At 53.0% G+C, this 15,031-nt stretch overlaps 2 protein-coding genes across 3 annotated transcripts; both read left to right on the forward strand.

Moving 5' to 3' along the window:
• The first annotated feature begins 9,664 nt into the window (after positions 1 to 9,664).
• ZNRD2 (zinc ribbon domain containing 2) lies at positions 9,665 to 11,538 on the forward strand. Of its 2 annotated transcripts, XM_082748568.1 has the most exons (4): positions 9,665 to 10,317; positions 10,414 to 10,565; positions 10,708 to 10,792; positions 11,160 to 11,538. In XM_082748568.1, the coding sequence occupies exons 1-4, from the start codon at positions 10,299 to 10,301 to the stop codon at positions 11,501 to 11,503; spliced, it is 600 nt and encodes a 199-aa protein (XP_082604694.1). In that variant the 5' UTR covers positions 9,665 to 10,298; the 3' UTR covers positions 11,504 to 11,538. The 2 variants fall into 2 exon arrangements, with proteins under 2 accessions (XP_082604694.1, XP_082604693.1); XM_082748567.1 differs by having other exon boundaries at positions 10,284 to 10,565.
• FAM89B (family with sequence similarity 89 member B) lies at positions 11,239 to 13,968 on the forward strand. The gene is made up of 2 exons (XM_082748574.1): positions 11,239 to 12,728; positions 13,141 to 13,968. The coding sequence occupies exons 1-2, from the start codon at positions 12,429 to 12,431 to the stop codon at positions 13,417 to 13,419; spliced, it is 579 nt and encodes a 192-aa protein (XP_082604700.1). The 5' UTR covers positions 11,239 to 12,428; the 3' UTR covers positions 13,420 to 13,968.
• Positions 13,969 to 15,031: the final 1,063 nt, after the last annotated feature.

Raw genomic sequence — 15,031 nt, forward strand, 5'->3', positions numbered from 1 at the left:
GTGGGTGTGGGGTAGGGATGATCCTTCTTGTCTAGGGTTCCTGCCTCTATGTCTTTCTCTAAAACAGCCACTCCTGGCCCTCTGGGTCCCATGGCCTGTTTGCTTCCTGCTGGGGATTCATCACAGCTTGGAACATTCCTCTTAATGGGTATGTTTACTTATTTACTGTCTGTCTCCCCGCCCTCTCAGGAAGGCACACCTTTGTCTCCAGATCCCAGCCCAGGGCCTGGCACACACAGGGTGCTGCAGTTTGTTGATTGACTAAATGGAGTGAGACCACGAGAGTGCCCACCGCATACCGCGCACTTTGCACTGCTCCGTTATAGCATTCTTCCAGGACCCTGCAAAGGGGTCAACAGAGGTTTTGAAAGATGAAGTGATTAGACTCAGGTCATCAGGTGAGTGACCCGATCACCTGAGTGACCCGAGAGACCACTCCAGCCTGCCTGATCCAGAACCGACAGAGTGCTCCTGGGAGAGAGGAAAGGGACAGGTCCCACAAATGTGCTAAAGATGGGTGTGTGGGGCCCTGAGGGCAACGAGGGGCTCTGCTGGAATTAGGACAAAGAGGAAGCAGGGGAGCAGACCCAGGACGTGTTTGGACTGCTTAAATGTTAGGGAAGGCTCTTTCTACTGAGGGGGTTCTTGAGGCCCAGAGAAGGCAAAGGACTTGGCTGAGGTCACACCGCCCATCAACGGCAGAGCCAGGATTCAAACCCAGGGCTCCTGGTGCCTCCTTAGGGGACTTGGCGGGACAGGGCATCAGCCATCTGCATAAGGAAGTTCTAGTTCAAGAGGCGGCATAGCACAGTGGTCTTAGATTTTCCTGGCTGTGTCCTGAACTAACTATGGGAATTGGGAAAATCCTTCAACTTCTCTGGGTCTCAATTTCCTCCTTGTTAGACATGGAATCAAATGAGCTGATGTTAAGGAACCCCTTAGTGGACGCTTCAGAGTTCTGAGTGTCTTTGCAAAGCTTCTGGGCTCCGAAGAAAGACCTGGCTCTGGGGAGTAAGGGGGGGTAGGACTACTCATCAGTTCTGAAGATGACGGTGGAAAGTTTCAGAGGCCTGGAGGGGACAGTTCTGCCCTGGAGCATCTCTCTCAGAAGACACTCTGGTGAGAGTGGCTGTCACTGAGTCACTCCGATGTGCCACTGAGAGATGAAGGGAGCTGGGAGATGGGATTGGAAATTGAAACAAACCTTTCTTCATGCTTCATCAATCAGACAAGATCTTCGGCCCTGCTACCCTTTTCCACCTTTCAGACACGGGAAAAGCCCACTGAGAATCAGGGTCTAGAGGTGCAATCCCTGGAGGGAGCCCCAGGCCTGCTGCATCCCAACTGAGTGATCGTGGAGAAATCTCTTATCTGGCCAAGCCTCAGCTTCCTCATCTGTAACTTGGGGATGATGAGAAAACCTAATTCCAGTGTCACCACGAGCATTAAGTGAGATAATTCATGCAAATCTCTTAGCACAGTGCCTGCCTCAAAGAAAACAGACGCCCTGGGAAGGGGCTGAGATTATCCCCCACTTGCAGACTAACAAGGGAGCTCACCATTGTTTTGTGCGCGTGGGCAGAAGACACGAGATTCCTGGGTCAGAGACAAAGGACTTCATCACTCACGGCATAGTGAACAGTGTGATCACCAGCCTATTGACATTAGTCTCCCTGTCCCTAAGTCCCACAGAGGTGGCACCAGTGGGCCAGACAGATGTCTGCACACAGTGCATTGCAGTATGGAGAGGATGCTAACCTTAGAGCACTCAAATCTTTTCTAGTGGCCAGCAAGCATGTCCGCACTTGGCTCTGGAGGAGACGTCATCTCCATCTTCCATGGTTGCTTACTATACCTACATCCCTGAGAAAAGTCCTGGACAAGGGAGGCCAGGCCTCTCTCACATTTCTGCAAAATGAGCAGAAACTCAAGAGACTCCTGGATAGTTGTTTTGCAAGAACAACCAACCCTCACATCGAACTGTCTTCGATTTTGGCAGATTTTCCCAAGGCTACACCACTCTATTGGCACCTGTTCAACAGGGTCTGAAACCAAATCTGTCCAATTTGTCACATGCGGCATTTCTTAAGGCTGCTCTCAACAGGACATCAAGGCCAAGATGAGGCCAATTTATAGCCCTTACCTCAACCACGACCCTCAGGAGGTCCTAGCTGAACAATTTCATAAAGCGTCCGATCTCCCTGACAAAGGCAAGGTGGCTGCTCCTTAGCTCTCTGTAACAACCTGTCCGCTTGGCTGGAAGTGTTACTCACTGTAGAGCAGCTTATATGAACAGCTGCACAGACTCTGCCCGGCCCTGTAAGGAAGAAGTCCAGGGAAATCCTATCATCTATAGCACCAGTGAGCTGGTGAAGGAAAGCTCTCCCAAAAGCCGTCCAGGCCAAGGTGGTGCCATTGATGATTTCAACTAAAGTTGGGGATACAGTTCAAGTCATCCTGTTTTCAAGAAAGAGGCAAGTTACTCTTTGACTTCCACACAAGTTGGCTAGTCTCAAGGGTGCACATGGTGCTTCTGGGAAGAAACCTGGCGCCCCCACCCCCAGCCCAAGTGGGACAGAACTCTATCAGTTAGGGAGCACAGGTTGATGGTGCCTCCCATTGGCCTCTCCACAAGCTGGTAGCCTTAGAGTTCCCAGTCCAAGTTAAATAATTGAGTCTAGTCCTTGTTTGGGGGGATTGACTAATGGCCCAACCTGTCCCATTTGTCCATGCCACCAGCCAGATGGCATTAATCTACCCCAGGGAATTGGGAGTGGTGATGGCTATGACTGGGTGAGGAAGACACCTGGGGGTGCTGGGGTTGGCAGGTGTTTTGTGCGGAAAGTATTGGAGGTGAGGCGGCTCTCTGCTCCTTCCAGGCTTTCAGTAAGTTCAGCGGAATGGCAATCCAGCAGGTCAGAACCGAGGACAACAGGCCCAGCAGTCAGTTAAATTTAAACCCCTTGCGATAGTTTGGGTGAGTGGCACCAGGATGTTGACCTCAGTAAGGGAGGTTCTGGTGGCCAGAAAGGCAATGATCATTAGTGTCTCTCCTTCCTCCATGTCTCCTGTGTCTGAGGTCCTCCTGTGGCCTCCATCCTCCTTCCCCAGCTGCTGAGATGGTCATTTTCCTGCCGTTGTTACAAAATCAATCTGTTCTGTTCCAGTAACTAGAACGGCACCTTTTCCCAGTCGTTCCCCTACTTAAACTTTTCATCTGGAATGTCCTGGTGCAAGAAGGACAAGGACATTTTTATAAAACTTACATGGACTTGGGGCACCTGGGTGGCTCAGTGGGTTAGGCATCTGCCTTTGGCTCAGGTCATGATCCAGGGGTCCTAGGATCGAGTCCCACATCGGGCTCTCTGCTCAGCTGGGAGCCTGCTTCCCTCTTTCTCTGCCTGCCTCTCTGCCTACTTGTGATTTCTGTCTGTCAAATAAACAAATAAAATCTAAACAAAACAAAACAAAAAAACAACTTACATGGACTCATCATGTCCCCCAGTCTACATGAGGGCCACTTCCGGGGACTCAGAGAGGTACGCACAGAGCACTCCTCTTATTCTCATGATCCAGGCCCATGAAGCCCAACAAGAGAAACTAGGTGGTTGACCCACGATTGTAGGCCCCCTTTTGACTGAGCTTCCACCCAGGAGATGCACCAGTCGGGCTGGGGCCAGTGTTAGGGGAAAGAAAGAATCCTACATCTAGGAATGGTGAGTGTAGAGGTCTGAATTTTTATGTAAGTAATCTCTATACCCAGTTTGGGGCTCGAACTCACAACCCCGAGATTTGGAGTCCCATGCTCTACTGACTGAGCCGACTAGGCACTCCAGTGAATTTTTAAAACTGGTCTAAGCTCCACCCCTCTCATCCTGATCATGACAAAGGACCTGACCAAAGGGAGATGGCTCCATCCTGGGCACAGCCACATTCAGGGAATGAACTGCTGTATTGAGGTGTGTAGACCAGGAGGGAGGGCCAGAAATTTTCCTGAGGTTTTGTTTTAAGTAAACTCTACCCCCAACGTGGGACTTGAACTCATGACCCTGAGATCAAGAGTCACATGCTTTTTGAGTTTATATTTGAGGAGGTTACTTCAACACCCAATGCCTGGGGTTGAGAGAAGGTTTGGAAGGGCAACCATATCCCTAGACTATAAGCCCATTATGGAGTGGCTTTTGGGATAAAAGTCACCCTGTTGCTAGATCAAATCACCCAGAAAGTTAAAAACACAGATTAGTATCAAGAACCACAATGATGTGGCCGCAGTTGGCTGGTTGGACTGGAGCAGCACCCGTGTAACCACAAAAGTGTGAGGCATCACCGATAGCCCCAAGAGGGAGTGAAAGGTTCTATGTATTCAACCCCTCAGGAGTCAACAGAGGCAACACGGCATATACTCTGGCCTCTCTAGTCCCAGGAAAAACAGATGAACATTGCCAGGAATCACAAGTCTGGCGTGGAGTGGCACCAGAAGCACAGAGTCCCTTATTTTCTTTTTTTAAGATTTTATTTATTTATTTGACAGACAGAGATCACAAGTAGGCAGAGAGGCAGGCAGAGAGTGAGAGGGGGAAGCAGGCTCACTGCTGAGCAGGGAGCCTGATGTGGGGCTCGATCCCAGGAGCCTGGGATCATGACCTGAGCCGAAGGCAGAGGTTTTAACCCACTGAGCCACCCAGGCGCCCCCAGAGTCCCTTATTTTGTGCCAATTCTATGATGGCGGACCTGTGGTCATGTCTGGTATGTTGAGGGATCCAGGCAGAAATGGAGACAATCTGGACAATGCAGGATCAACCAACAACCTGATTTCTGTCAGTCTCATTAGAGAATGACCCTTTAGCATGGGCATCTACATAAGTGATCTAGACTGGTCCACTCTGATTTGTTTCCACGGTTAGCTGAAAATGTTACCATCCAAAACTTTCTATTGGGTGGTAGGGTTACTATTGCTGACATTATCTACCTGGCATTTAGGTACTCCTGGATGTTGCAAATACATCTTGTAGCAAACACATCATGTAACAAACACAACTTGCTTTCCAGTTGGACCTGCAAGGTTCATGCCCTTTGGCTAAGCTGGGCTTGAGTTGGTCCATATAGATGAAGGTTTGTCAATTTCGTTGAACTTGTAGGTTAGCTGATTTTTTCTAATCTTCATTACAGCCTTCCTTTTGCTCGCTTTGGGTTTAGCTTGTCCTTCTTTTTCTACGTTCTTAAGGTGGATATTTAAGTTACTGATTTTAGGTCTTTTCTTTTTATAAATGTAAGATTTGACAACTATAAATTTCCCTCTAAGCACTGCTTTGGTTGCAACTTGTAAGTTCTGGTTTGTTGTGTTTTTAAATATTTTTAAAATAAATCTTAAAGAAGCTTCTAATTTCCCCTGTGATTTCTTCTATGACCCATTAGTTATTTAAGAGTGTGTTGTTTAATTTCCACGTATTTGTGAATTTCCCCAGTTTCCTCCTGTTATTGCTAGTTTCATTGCATTGTGGTCTGAGAACATATTCTGTATGATTCCAGCCCTTTTAAGTTTATTGAGACTTGCTTTATGGTTTAACATATACTCTATTCTGGAGAATGTTCCATGTATGCTTGAGGATATGCATTCCACTAGTGTTGGGTGGAGTGCTCTATAGATGTCTGTCCTTACTTGGGCTGAGTCACGTGCTGTGACTTTTCTTTTAAAGGAGTCTACCTTGATAGAAGCTATTTCTGTCTGACTGTGATAATAACATCTGTTTTTGCCTGGTTTTAATATAAGGGCTAGGAGCGTTTCCTAAGTGGGGCTGATAGCAAGAATTTAACTGGATTTCTTTGGGTCACCTTTGAGCAGCGCTGTAAACCCAAACTAAGACGATAAGAACACTAAGAGTAATCAATGACTCATCTGTGGTTTTCTATGGGAGTTGGTCTGTCTCAAGAGAGTCTCCCTGAGCGGGATAAATCTCCCTTATATAAGCAGCCAGGACTCCCTGGAAGGGAAAAAACCAAACCAACCAACCAAACAAACAAACAAAAAACCCTGAGACCTTTTACTGTCATCTTGGAGTGGGTATAAGATTGGCATGACAGACAGTAGGAAGGACTGAGTGGCAAGATGGCTCAGCTGTTTTTATTCTCCCTTAACAAGCAGCACATGTCCTCCCCCTCACCTCCCAAGTGAGCCAGCAAAATTCTAATGATTCATCTGGTTTTTGTCTGTAGTGGTAGTAAATTTCCCTCCATTCATGTTTAGTGTGTGTGTGCTGTCTGAAAGGGGACAGAAACTTCTGTATGCCCTAGATGAGTCTTAGGATTGGTTGTTACGATGGGGCGGACCTGAGGGTGACCCCTCCACTCCCCAGTTCTACCCGGAGGAGTGTTAGTAACTCCTGGGCGATGTCTGGCAGCTGACCTTGAATCGATATCCGGGTACTCTGCTGGTAACTACCTCCCCAATTTGTTCTCATGAACAGGAAATAAAGTTGAAGACCCCTTACTGCTTGGTTGATTATTCAATCTGGTCAACATGTGTGCTGCTGATTCCCTTGGTCTTCCCTCAGAACTTGTTAGTAAACCCCTGAGGTCCTCATACTGAAAACCATGTTTCTTTTTTTTTTTTTTTTTAAGATTGTATTTATTTGACAGAGAGGGAGAAATCATAAGTAGGCAGAGAGGCAGGCAGAGTGGGGGGTGGGGCGAAGCAGGCTCCCTGCAGAGCAGAGAGCCCGATGCGGGGCTCGATCCCAGGCTCCTGGGATCATGACCTGAGCCGAAGGCAGAGGCTTTAACCCACTGAGCCACCCAGGCGCCCCTGAAAACCATGTTTCTGTCAACGTCTCATCCCCCATGCCCAAACAGTCAAGAACTGTGGTAAGGTCTCTCATTTCACCCTACTTTCAAATAAACAAGTTATGGGGATACAATTTTGTGGCTACCGGCAGAAAACGTGAGACTTCTGAGTAAGAGATGAAGGACTTTATTACTCAGGGGGCCTGGGTAGCTCAGCCGTTAAGTGTCTGCCTTAGGCTTGGGTTGTGATCCCGGGGTCCTGAGATCGAGTCCCTCATCGGGCTCCCTCTCCCTTGTGTTCTCTCTCGCTGTGCCTCTCTCTGTTAAATGAATAAATAAAATCTTTTCTTTTTTTTAAATTTTTTTTTTTTTTAAGATTTTACTTACTCATTTGACAGACAGAGATCACAAGTAGGCAGAGAGGCAGGCAGAGAGAGAGGGGAGGAAGCAGGCTCCCTGCTGAGCAGAGATCCCGATGCGGGGCTCGATCCCAGGACCCTGAGATCATGACCTGAGTCGAAGGCAGAGGCCCAACCCACTGAGCCACCCAGGCGCCCCATATCTTTTTTTTTTTTTTTTAAAGAACTTTATTACAGCACACAAGTGTCATGAGTGTGAGCATATCGGTCCCTTCCCCTTCCCCTCAAGTCTTGCCAAAGCAAGGCGGCCGGACTCCTATAGGTGCCTGGAGGGACTCTGAGCTGGGGGCATCTAGGTGTTTTATAAGGGGCAGTAATACGCCAGCCCTTTGCTTCAGAGGGGCGAGTTGTCTCTACTGTCCAAGGCTGTCCACTATACAAACATCCAGCAAAAGACAGTCTGGAACCAAGGTAATGTCTCCGCTCACTACACCTGTATTCACGTGAGAGAGGCGGTGATCAGTGGTCTCCTACCGCCTCACTCCTCACATCTCACTAAATCCTCATGGCAGCCCTGCCAAGTAGGTATTTAACTGACTTGGTTTCACAGATGAGGAATTGAAGTCCAGGGAAGTGAAGTGAATTACTCCCGGTGACAGAGCCAGTAAGCAGTGGACCCGGGATCAAACCCGGGCCAACCTGATTCCAGGCCTGTGTCTTGTCCATCCTCCTGCAGAACTTGAGGCATGGCGGGGCTCTGAGGGGAGAAAGATGATGGCAATTCCCTTGAGCAGTGGGACAGGATTGTGGGGAGGGTGGGAAGGGGTGAGGGGGGCCAGGAGCCAGATCTGTAGGACCTTGGAGACCACAGTAAGGACTTTGGATTTTTGTCTAAGGGTGATTGGGAGATGCCAGAGAGTTTCGAGCAAAAGAGTGGTATGAGCCGATTTATGTTTTTTTTAATTCTTTCTTTATTTATTTGACAGGCAGAGATCACAAGTAGGCAGAGAGGCAGGCAGAGAGAGTGGGGGAAGCAGGCTCCCCGCTGAGCAGAGATCCCGATGCGGGGCTCGATCCCAGGACCCTGAGATCATGATCTGAGCCCAAGGCAGAGGCTTAACTCACTGAGCTACCCAGGCGCCCCTGACTTGATTTATGTTTTAAAGATTTATTTATTATTTATTTGAGAGAGAGAGAGAGAGAGTCTTGCCGGTTAAGCGAGAGCACAGTGGGAAAGGGCAGAGGGAGAGGGAGCTGAGTGCAGAGCCCCATGTAGGTTTGATCCCACAACCCCAAGGTCACGACCTTACCAACACCAAAAGTCTGATACTCAACTGATTGTGCCACCCAAGTACCCCTTGATTTATGTTTGTTTGTTTATTTATTTATTTATTCGCTTATTTATTTTTGAAGATTTTGTTTATTTTGTTGGAGAGAGGGAGAAAGAGAGAGCACAAGCAGGAGGAGTGGCGGGCAGAGGGAGAAGCAGGCTCTCCCCAAGCAAGAAGGGCAATGTAGAACACGATCCCAGGACCCTGGGATCATGACCTGAGCTGAAGGCAGACGCTTAACTGACTGTGTCACCCAAGCGTCCCCTGATTTATGTTTTAAAATAATTGTTTCCTGTTCTGCAAAGTGGGGATAACAGTAGTACCTTCCCGATAAGGTTGGCATGAGGAGTAAATGATAGGGATTAAACAGAAGGAGGAGTGCCGGGGTCTTAGTTGGTGCCAGGAAGAATAGCTGTTGGCTGAGTGGATACTGGCCATGACGGTGACCGAAGGTGCACTGAGAAATTTAGGATGGGACTGGGAGCTGAAGACAGTATGTACCTGGAGGGTCTGTACATGCCGGCTAGAGTTCAAGAGGTCCTCTAGTCAGCTTGGCATAACTTACCTAGGGTCAGGCCCAGAGTCGGGAGCACTGCTGCCCTAGAACCTGCCAGTAGATGGAGACAGAGAAGAGGGGCACAGGGCTCTCCAAGTAAGCAGATGGCAGCAAGGGTCAGAAAATAGCAGTTTCAGGCAATCTATGTAGAAGGAAGATGGGGCCAGGAGAAGGGCGTTCAACCTCCAGGTAAGAAGGCAGAAGCATGTGCTGTCTAGTTAAAGGAGGAGGTTGCCAATGAGATTACGGGGGAGGGGGGTGTCTAAATCCTAGCTCCTTCTCCCCTGCCCTGTGAACCGCCCTGAGGCCCTTCAGGCTACACTTTAGGGCACCATTGCCTACCCCATCTGGCTTCTCCAAACCTAATAAGGGAGAGGATGCTTAAAGAAAAAGAACACAGAAGGTTGGGGGGGCGGAAATCGAGTCCAGTGTTCAGGGAGCACGAGTAATTTTAACAGAGACCCACCTAAAAAACAGCATAATGGCCATAACCGTAACTATTCTAGATCATTCAGCTTCACCAACCTGCGGGAAGCGCTCCGCGGCCGCTGGACCCCGACCTGCACATGCCGGGTACAGCGCTCATCAGCCGGCCCGCGTTTCGAGGACTTAGATTTAAAAAAAAAAAAAAAAGTGAGGGGCGGACTTCGCATCCGTCCCAGGCCTTGGGGTTAAGGAGATCGGCCGACTGGGCCTCTGAACATGCAGAAGAGGGTGAGGGTGTCTTGAAATAGGCTGAAAGGTACAGAAAGGGAAGACGACCCCCCGCCTGGCGGGTCTTGCGGGTTAAGTGAGAAGCACTGACGACGGAAGAGGCTGTACGGGGGCGCAAGGGGCCACTTGTTATCATCAGGGGTGTTGTTGATTACGCCACTGCCCAGCCTGCCCCGGGGCCCACTTGTGCGGACAAGGGAAATCCAAGGGGAGATGGAGGCCAGCGGGGATTTCTCAAACCAAGTGGTCCCCATCTGCGGCGGGCAGGAAGGGCGACCCCGCGCAGCCACTTTCAGGTCCTGCGACCCGAGCGGCGTTAGCCCGGAGACTCCCGCCCTGCGGCCCAGCGAGCCCAAAGTTCGTCTACCCGGTTCGCGCGGAGGAGCTCGCCCACAGGCCAAGAGCTCCAGCAGCAGACACGCCCCACTACGGGCAACTTGACGTCTGAGAGGCGCCATTTCCGCCCTCATCCTGGGCCTAAAAAGAGGGGGCGGAGCCGAGCGGAAAGCGCTCTGCTTGTACGTCACGTCCGGTGAGCCTAGTGGCGACAACGGCAACATGGCTCTGAACGGTGCTGGTGAGGGTTTGGGCTGTGGGGGCCTATGGTTGCGGGGTGCAGGAGGTAGCCCGCTCGGTAAAGACCCCTCTGTCTCTCGTGCCCCTCTTCCCCCAGAAGTCGACGATTTCTCCTGGGAGCCCCCAACCGAAGCGGAGACGAAGGTTCTGCAAGCGCGAAGGGAGCGACAGGATCGCATCTCCCGGCTCATGGGCGACTACCTGCTGCGTGGTTACCGCATGCTGGGCGAGACGTGCGCGGACTGCGGGGTGAGGAGACACTCAGGACGTGGGATCCGGGTTGGGACCGCGGACCAGGCCGCCCGGCCCTTCCCCAACTCTCCCCTCCGGACCCCATCGCCCTGCATCTCACCCTGTGTCTCATCCGCGCCCGCGTGCTTTCTGCTTCTAGACGATCCTCCTCCAAGATAAACAGCGGAAAATCTACTGCGTGGCTTGCCAGGAGCTCGACTCAGACGTGGATAAAGATAACCCGGGTGAGGGGCGAATGTGCTTGCAGAAGCTGCGTGGTGATAGAGGCCCAGAAACAGTAGGTTTGGGAGGTGACAGTGGAGTCTGTGGGTGAGGCGGAGGTAAGGCGCTTTCCCTTTTCGGCTAGGACCATTCATTCAGTAGAAGCACTAAATACCTGTGTGCCAGACACTATCAAGAGTCTGAGCTCAGTTGGGCATAGTCCTAATGGGAGAGATGAAGGAAGGGCATGACTAACTCTGACACAAAGAAGAAAACGGAGGAAGGAAAAACATCTCAAGCATAGGAAGACCAGAGCAGTAGAGAGGAGGTGGCCCAGGGCTGATGGGGGACAGACTTCCTGACCACTCCATCCACTTTCTCCTCTTTTAGCTTTGAATGCCCAGGCTGCCCTCTCCCAAGCTCGGGAACACCAGCTTGCCTCCGCCTCGGAGCTCCCCTCCGGCCCGCGGCCAGCCCCTCAGCCGCCAGTCCCCCGCCCAGAGCACTGTGAGGGAGCCGCCGCAGGGCTCAAGGCAGCCCAGGGGCCGCCCCCTCCTGTTGTGCCTCCAAATGCAGATGTCCTGGCCTGCACACAGGAGGCCCTTCTGCAGAAGCTGACCTGGGCCTCAGCTGAGCTGGGCCCTAGCACCTCCCTGGAGACCAGCATCCAGCTGTGTAGCCTAATCCGGGCTTGTGCTGAGGCTCTGCGCAGCCTGCGGCAGCTGCAACACTGAAAGGCCCCTCCTGAGAAAAACCCTCTAGAAAAACAGCTGTCCTCTTGTGTGGTTTGTTCTTTTCTTGGTTCTGAGTGTGCATGCCAGCTCCAGCTCCACTTGCCTTTTTCCTGCCTTTGGCCTCTTACTCTACCACTGTCTGCTCTCCTTGATGCCCTGAGAGATTCGTTGGGCTTGTTTGTGCTTGCTTTCTCCCACTCAGAATGAGGAGGGAGGGAGAGGACTATATGATACTTTTTTCCCGAGGAGGAGGTCATAGCCTCCTCAAAAGCAGGAACAAGAGGGATGGACCTCTGCGGCATCCCTGCAGCCTCTCAGCCCTCCAGTGCTCAATTCCCAGTCTTGAGTGAGATTTTGGGTTCCAGCCCCTTTTGGTATCTTCTCTGTCCCCTGAGCATTCTGATCCCACCATCCTGACCCACCTCATGCCCAGTCAAGGTACTCAGACACGAGACACTGACAGGGCGTCCGGTTTCACGTTAGGGACCCAGTGTGGACTTAACTCAAGTTTCCTGACTCCCCACCCCCAGGCTTAGATCCTTTCCCTGGGCAGTTAAAATTGAGCAGAATAATTAAACACATTTTTGTGGGGGGAGCAAAGAAGAACCGCTAAGGAACACCATTCGCCGCTTTCAGTCTCTTTTCCCGCCCCTTTTTCTCGCTTCGTTCTGGTGGATACCCCATTCCCTTTCTCAGCTTTTCGCGATGTGGTCCCACCACCGTAGCCCTTTTAAGAGAGGCCCCGCCCATACGAAGGGGGTGGGGCAGGGGCGGAGTCGGAGGAGTCGGGGAAGGAACAAAGCGCGGCCTGCGGGCGGCGGCTGGGCTCGGCCGGCGGGGCCGCGCGGTGCGGGGCCTGCGGGCTGCGGCCCGGGCGGAGGGTTGAAGGGAAAGAGGCAGCATCGCCGTCCGCGCCGGCCGGGCCATGAATGGGCTGCCCTCGGCCGAGGCGCCGGGCGGTGCTGGCTGCGCCCTAGCCGGGCTCCCTCCGCTACCGCGCGGCCTCAGCGGTCTTCTCAACGCAAGCGGGGGTTCGTGGCGGGAGCTGGAGCGCGTCTACAGCCAGCGCAGCCGCATCCACGACGAGCTGAGCCGCGCGGCACGTATCCCCGATGGGCCCCGCTACGCTGCGGGCGCCACCAACGCGGGACCCGCCGCCGGTCCCCCCGGCCCGCGTCGCCCTGTCAATCTCGACTCAGCACTAGCAGCGCTGCGCAAGGAGATGGTGAGCGGCTGGGCCCCGGGCCAGCTGGGCGGGGGGCTGCAGTTGAGCATGAATGTCCCGGGGCGGAGCGCAGTCAGAGGCCCGTAACCGGGATCTCATGGCTTGAGCGTCAGAAGAACTGCAGAAGCGATTGGGTCAGAAGGGGTTACAGTAACAATGATTATAGTTGCCGTTTATGCCAGTAGTTACCATGTGTTTTTTAAGTGCTTTACTCATGTTACTTTATTCCATCTTGCTAGGTAAATGTTACCCCTATTTTACAGATGAGGGTCAGTGACTTGTCTAAAGATTTACAGCTTGTAGATGGCGTAGGCTGTCCACAAAAGTTTGTTGCTTAGAGAGGTGCAGGAAGATTGGCTAGGGCTGAGGGTGGCCTGGACCCCAACCCCAGCCCACCCTTAGTCTTTTGCAGGTGGGGTTGCGGCAGCTGGACATGTCCCTGCTGTGCCAGCTGTGGGGCCTGTACGAGTCAATCCAAGACTATAAGCACCTGTGCCAAGACTTGAGCCTGTGCCAGGACCTGTCATCCTCCCTGCACTCAGACAGCTCTTATCCACCTGATGCTGGCCTGTCTGATGACGATGAGCCTCCCGATGCCAGCCTGCCCCCGGACCCGCCACCCCTCACTGTGCCCCAGACACACAATGCCCGGGACCAGTGGCTGCAGGATGCCTTTCACATCAGCCTCTGAAGAGCTGGGGGTGGGGGGAACACGCACCCATGCAAAAGGCTCAGAAACTCAGCCCGTAGTCAGTACTCAGACTTCTAGTGCCTGCTTTCCCTGTTCCACCTCACTTCACAAGAAGGCAAACCTTTGGGCCCCTCAGAGGTAAAATTGCCAACGCCCTCTCTCCCGACTCTGGTTAGCTAGCACTGGGGCAGGCACCTGGGCTACAGCCTTGGCCCATGGCACCGAACCTCCACTCCTCCCACATGTGTACACCCCAGCTTGGCCAACCTGCTGTCTGGTGGTGGGGCCCAAAGCATCTGGCACTCCCCTTGAGGTCTCTGGGATTGGGATGAGTGCCTGGTTCCCATCTCCTTTTCACCTTTTGCTGCTATTGGCAGCTGCTGGCTCAGGGGCATCCCACCTCTAGTCCCTGGGCTCCACTGCTCTAGACCAGGGCGTCCCCATTCTTGCACCCACCCACGGCCGGGAGGGCCAAGGCTCCGTGCTGGATATTTAAGTTTAGGGGCCAGACTCTTGGGCACGTAGGTAAATAAATACTCTCTCAGCGTTCTTGTGTTCTGAATGCCTGGCTCTGGGGCGGGGAGATAGCGGTGTTTCTGGGAAGTGCGGTCCCGCGCTCCGCCGGCAGGTGGCGCCGAAGACCCCCGAGTGGAAGAAAGGCTTGCCTACGAAGGAGTGCGAATCCTCCCTCCACCAGCCGGCTGGCGAACACGCGGACCTGGCCGAGCTAGCACCGCGGTCTGCGACGGCGGGCGAGTGACTTCCCCTCTGGCCGGAGATCTGGGAGCCCTACCCTCCCCGCCCCGCCAACTCGCCTTGGTCGTTCCTGGCCGGCCGGGAAGGAAGGAGAAGGAACCGCCTATCTTGGGAGAAACTTTCCACCCCAAGTGGGGGCGGAGCTGGGGCGGCACAGGAAATGGGTGGGCCGGAGCCCGCGGGCCTAGGGGCCCTTCGGAGGGAGAGGGGAAGGCGCCTCCAGGATGCGCCCGGGAGCTAGTGAGTGCTCTTCGGGTGGGAGGAAACAGCTGCAGGGGCAGAAGGGGATGAGGTGGCGACGGCCCACACTTCCCCAGAGGCCACAGAAGCCCTGGGCGAGGGGGCGGGGAGAAAGGACCAGGGCCCTGCGCTCCGGGGCAGGAGACCCAGCTCTGGTGAGGAGCGTCTACGTTCCAGACACTCTCATTCTGCACTTACTCTTGTACAGACCGCCTGGCTCCCCAACAGCACTTGGAGACTTTAGGCCCGTGTGTGAGGGACTTCCTCTTTCGGAGGACCACACCGCTGGGCCTGGGAGACAAACCCACGTGTCAGGCTCGCCGGAAGAAGCCTACACATTTGGGGATGGTGGGTGTTCAGACCTCCAGGCACACACATAAACCCCCTACAGCTCCCTGAGACGAAGAGGAGAGGACCTCGTGGTTACACACTTAGGCTTCCAGGCTGCTCACCCCCACACCCTGCGCACGGTCCCTTGCCTCTGGAGACAACAGTCGGCACTCTTGGCAGGTCAGAGAGGCTGTTCAAACCAAGTCTTTATTAAGCACCAGGTTGCAGTCCGTTCACAAACCTTTCCTAGTGCCGGCAGGGAGGGAAAGCTGAGGAGCTGCCCCCA

The sequence above is a fragment of the Mustela nivalis genome (genome assembly GCF_964662115.1).
Source record: "Mustela nivalis genome assembly, chromosome: 9".
Classification (NCBI taxonomy): Eukaryota; Metazoa; Chordata; class Mammalia; order Carnivora; family Mustelidae; genus Mustela; species Mustela nivalis.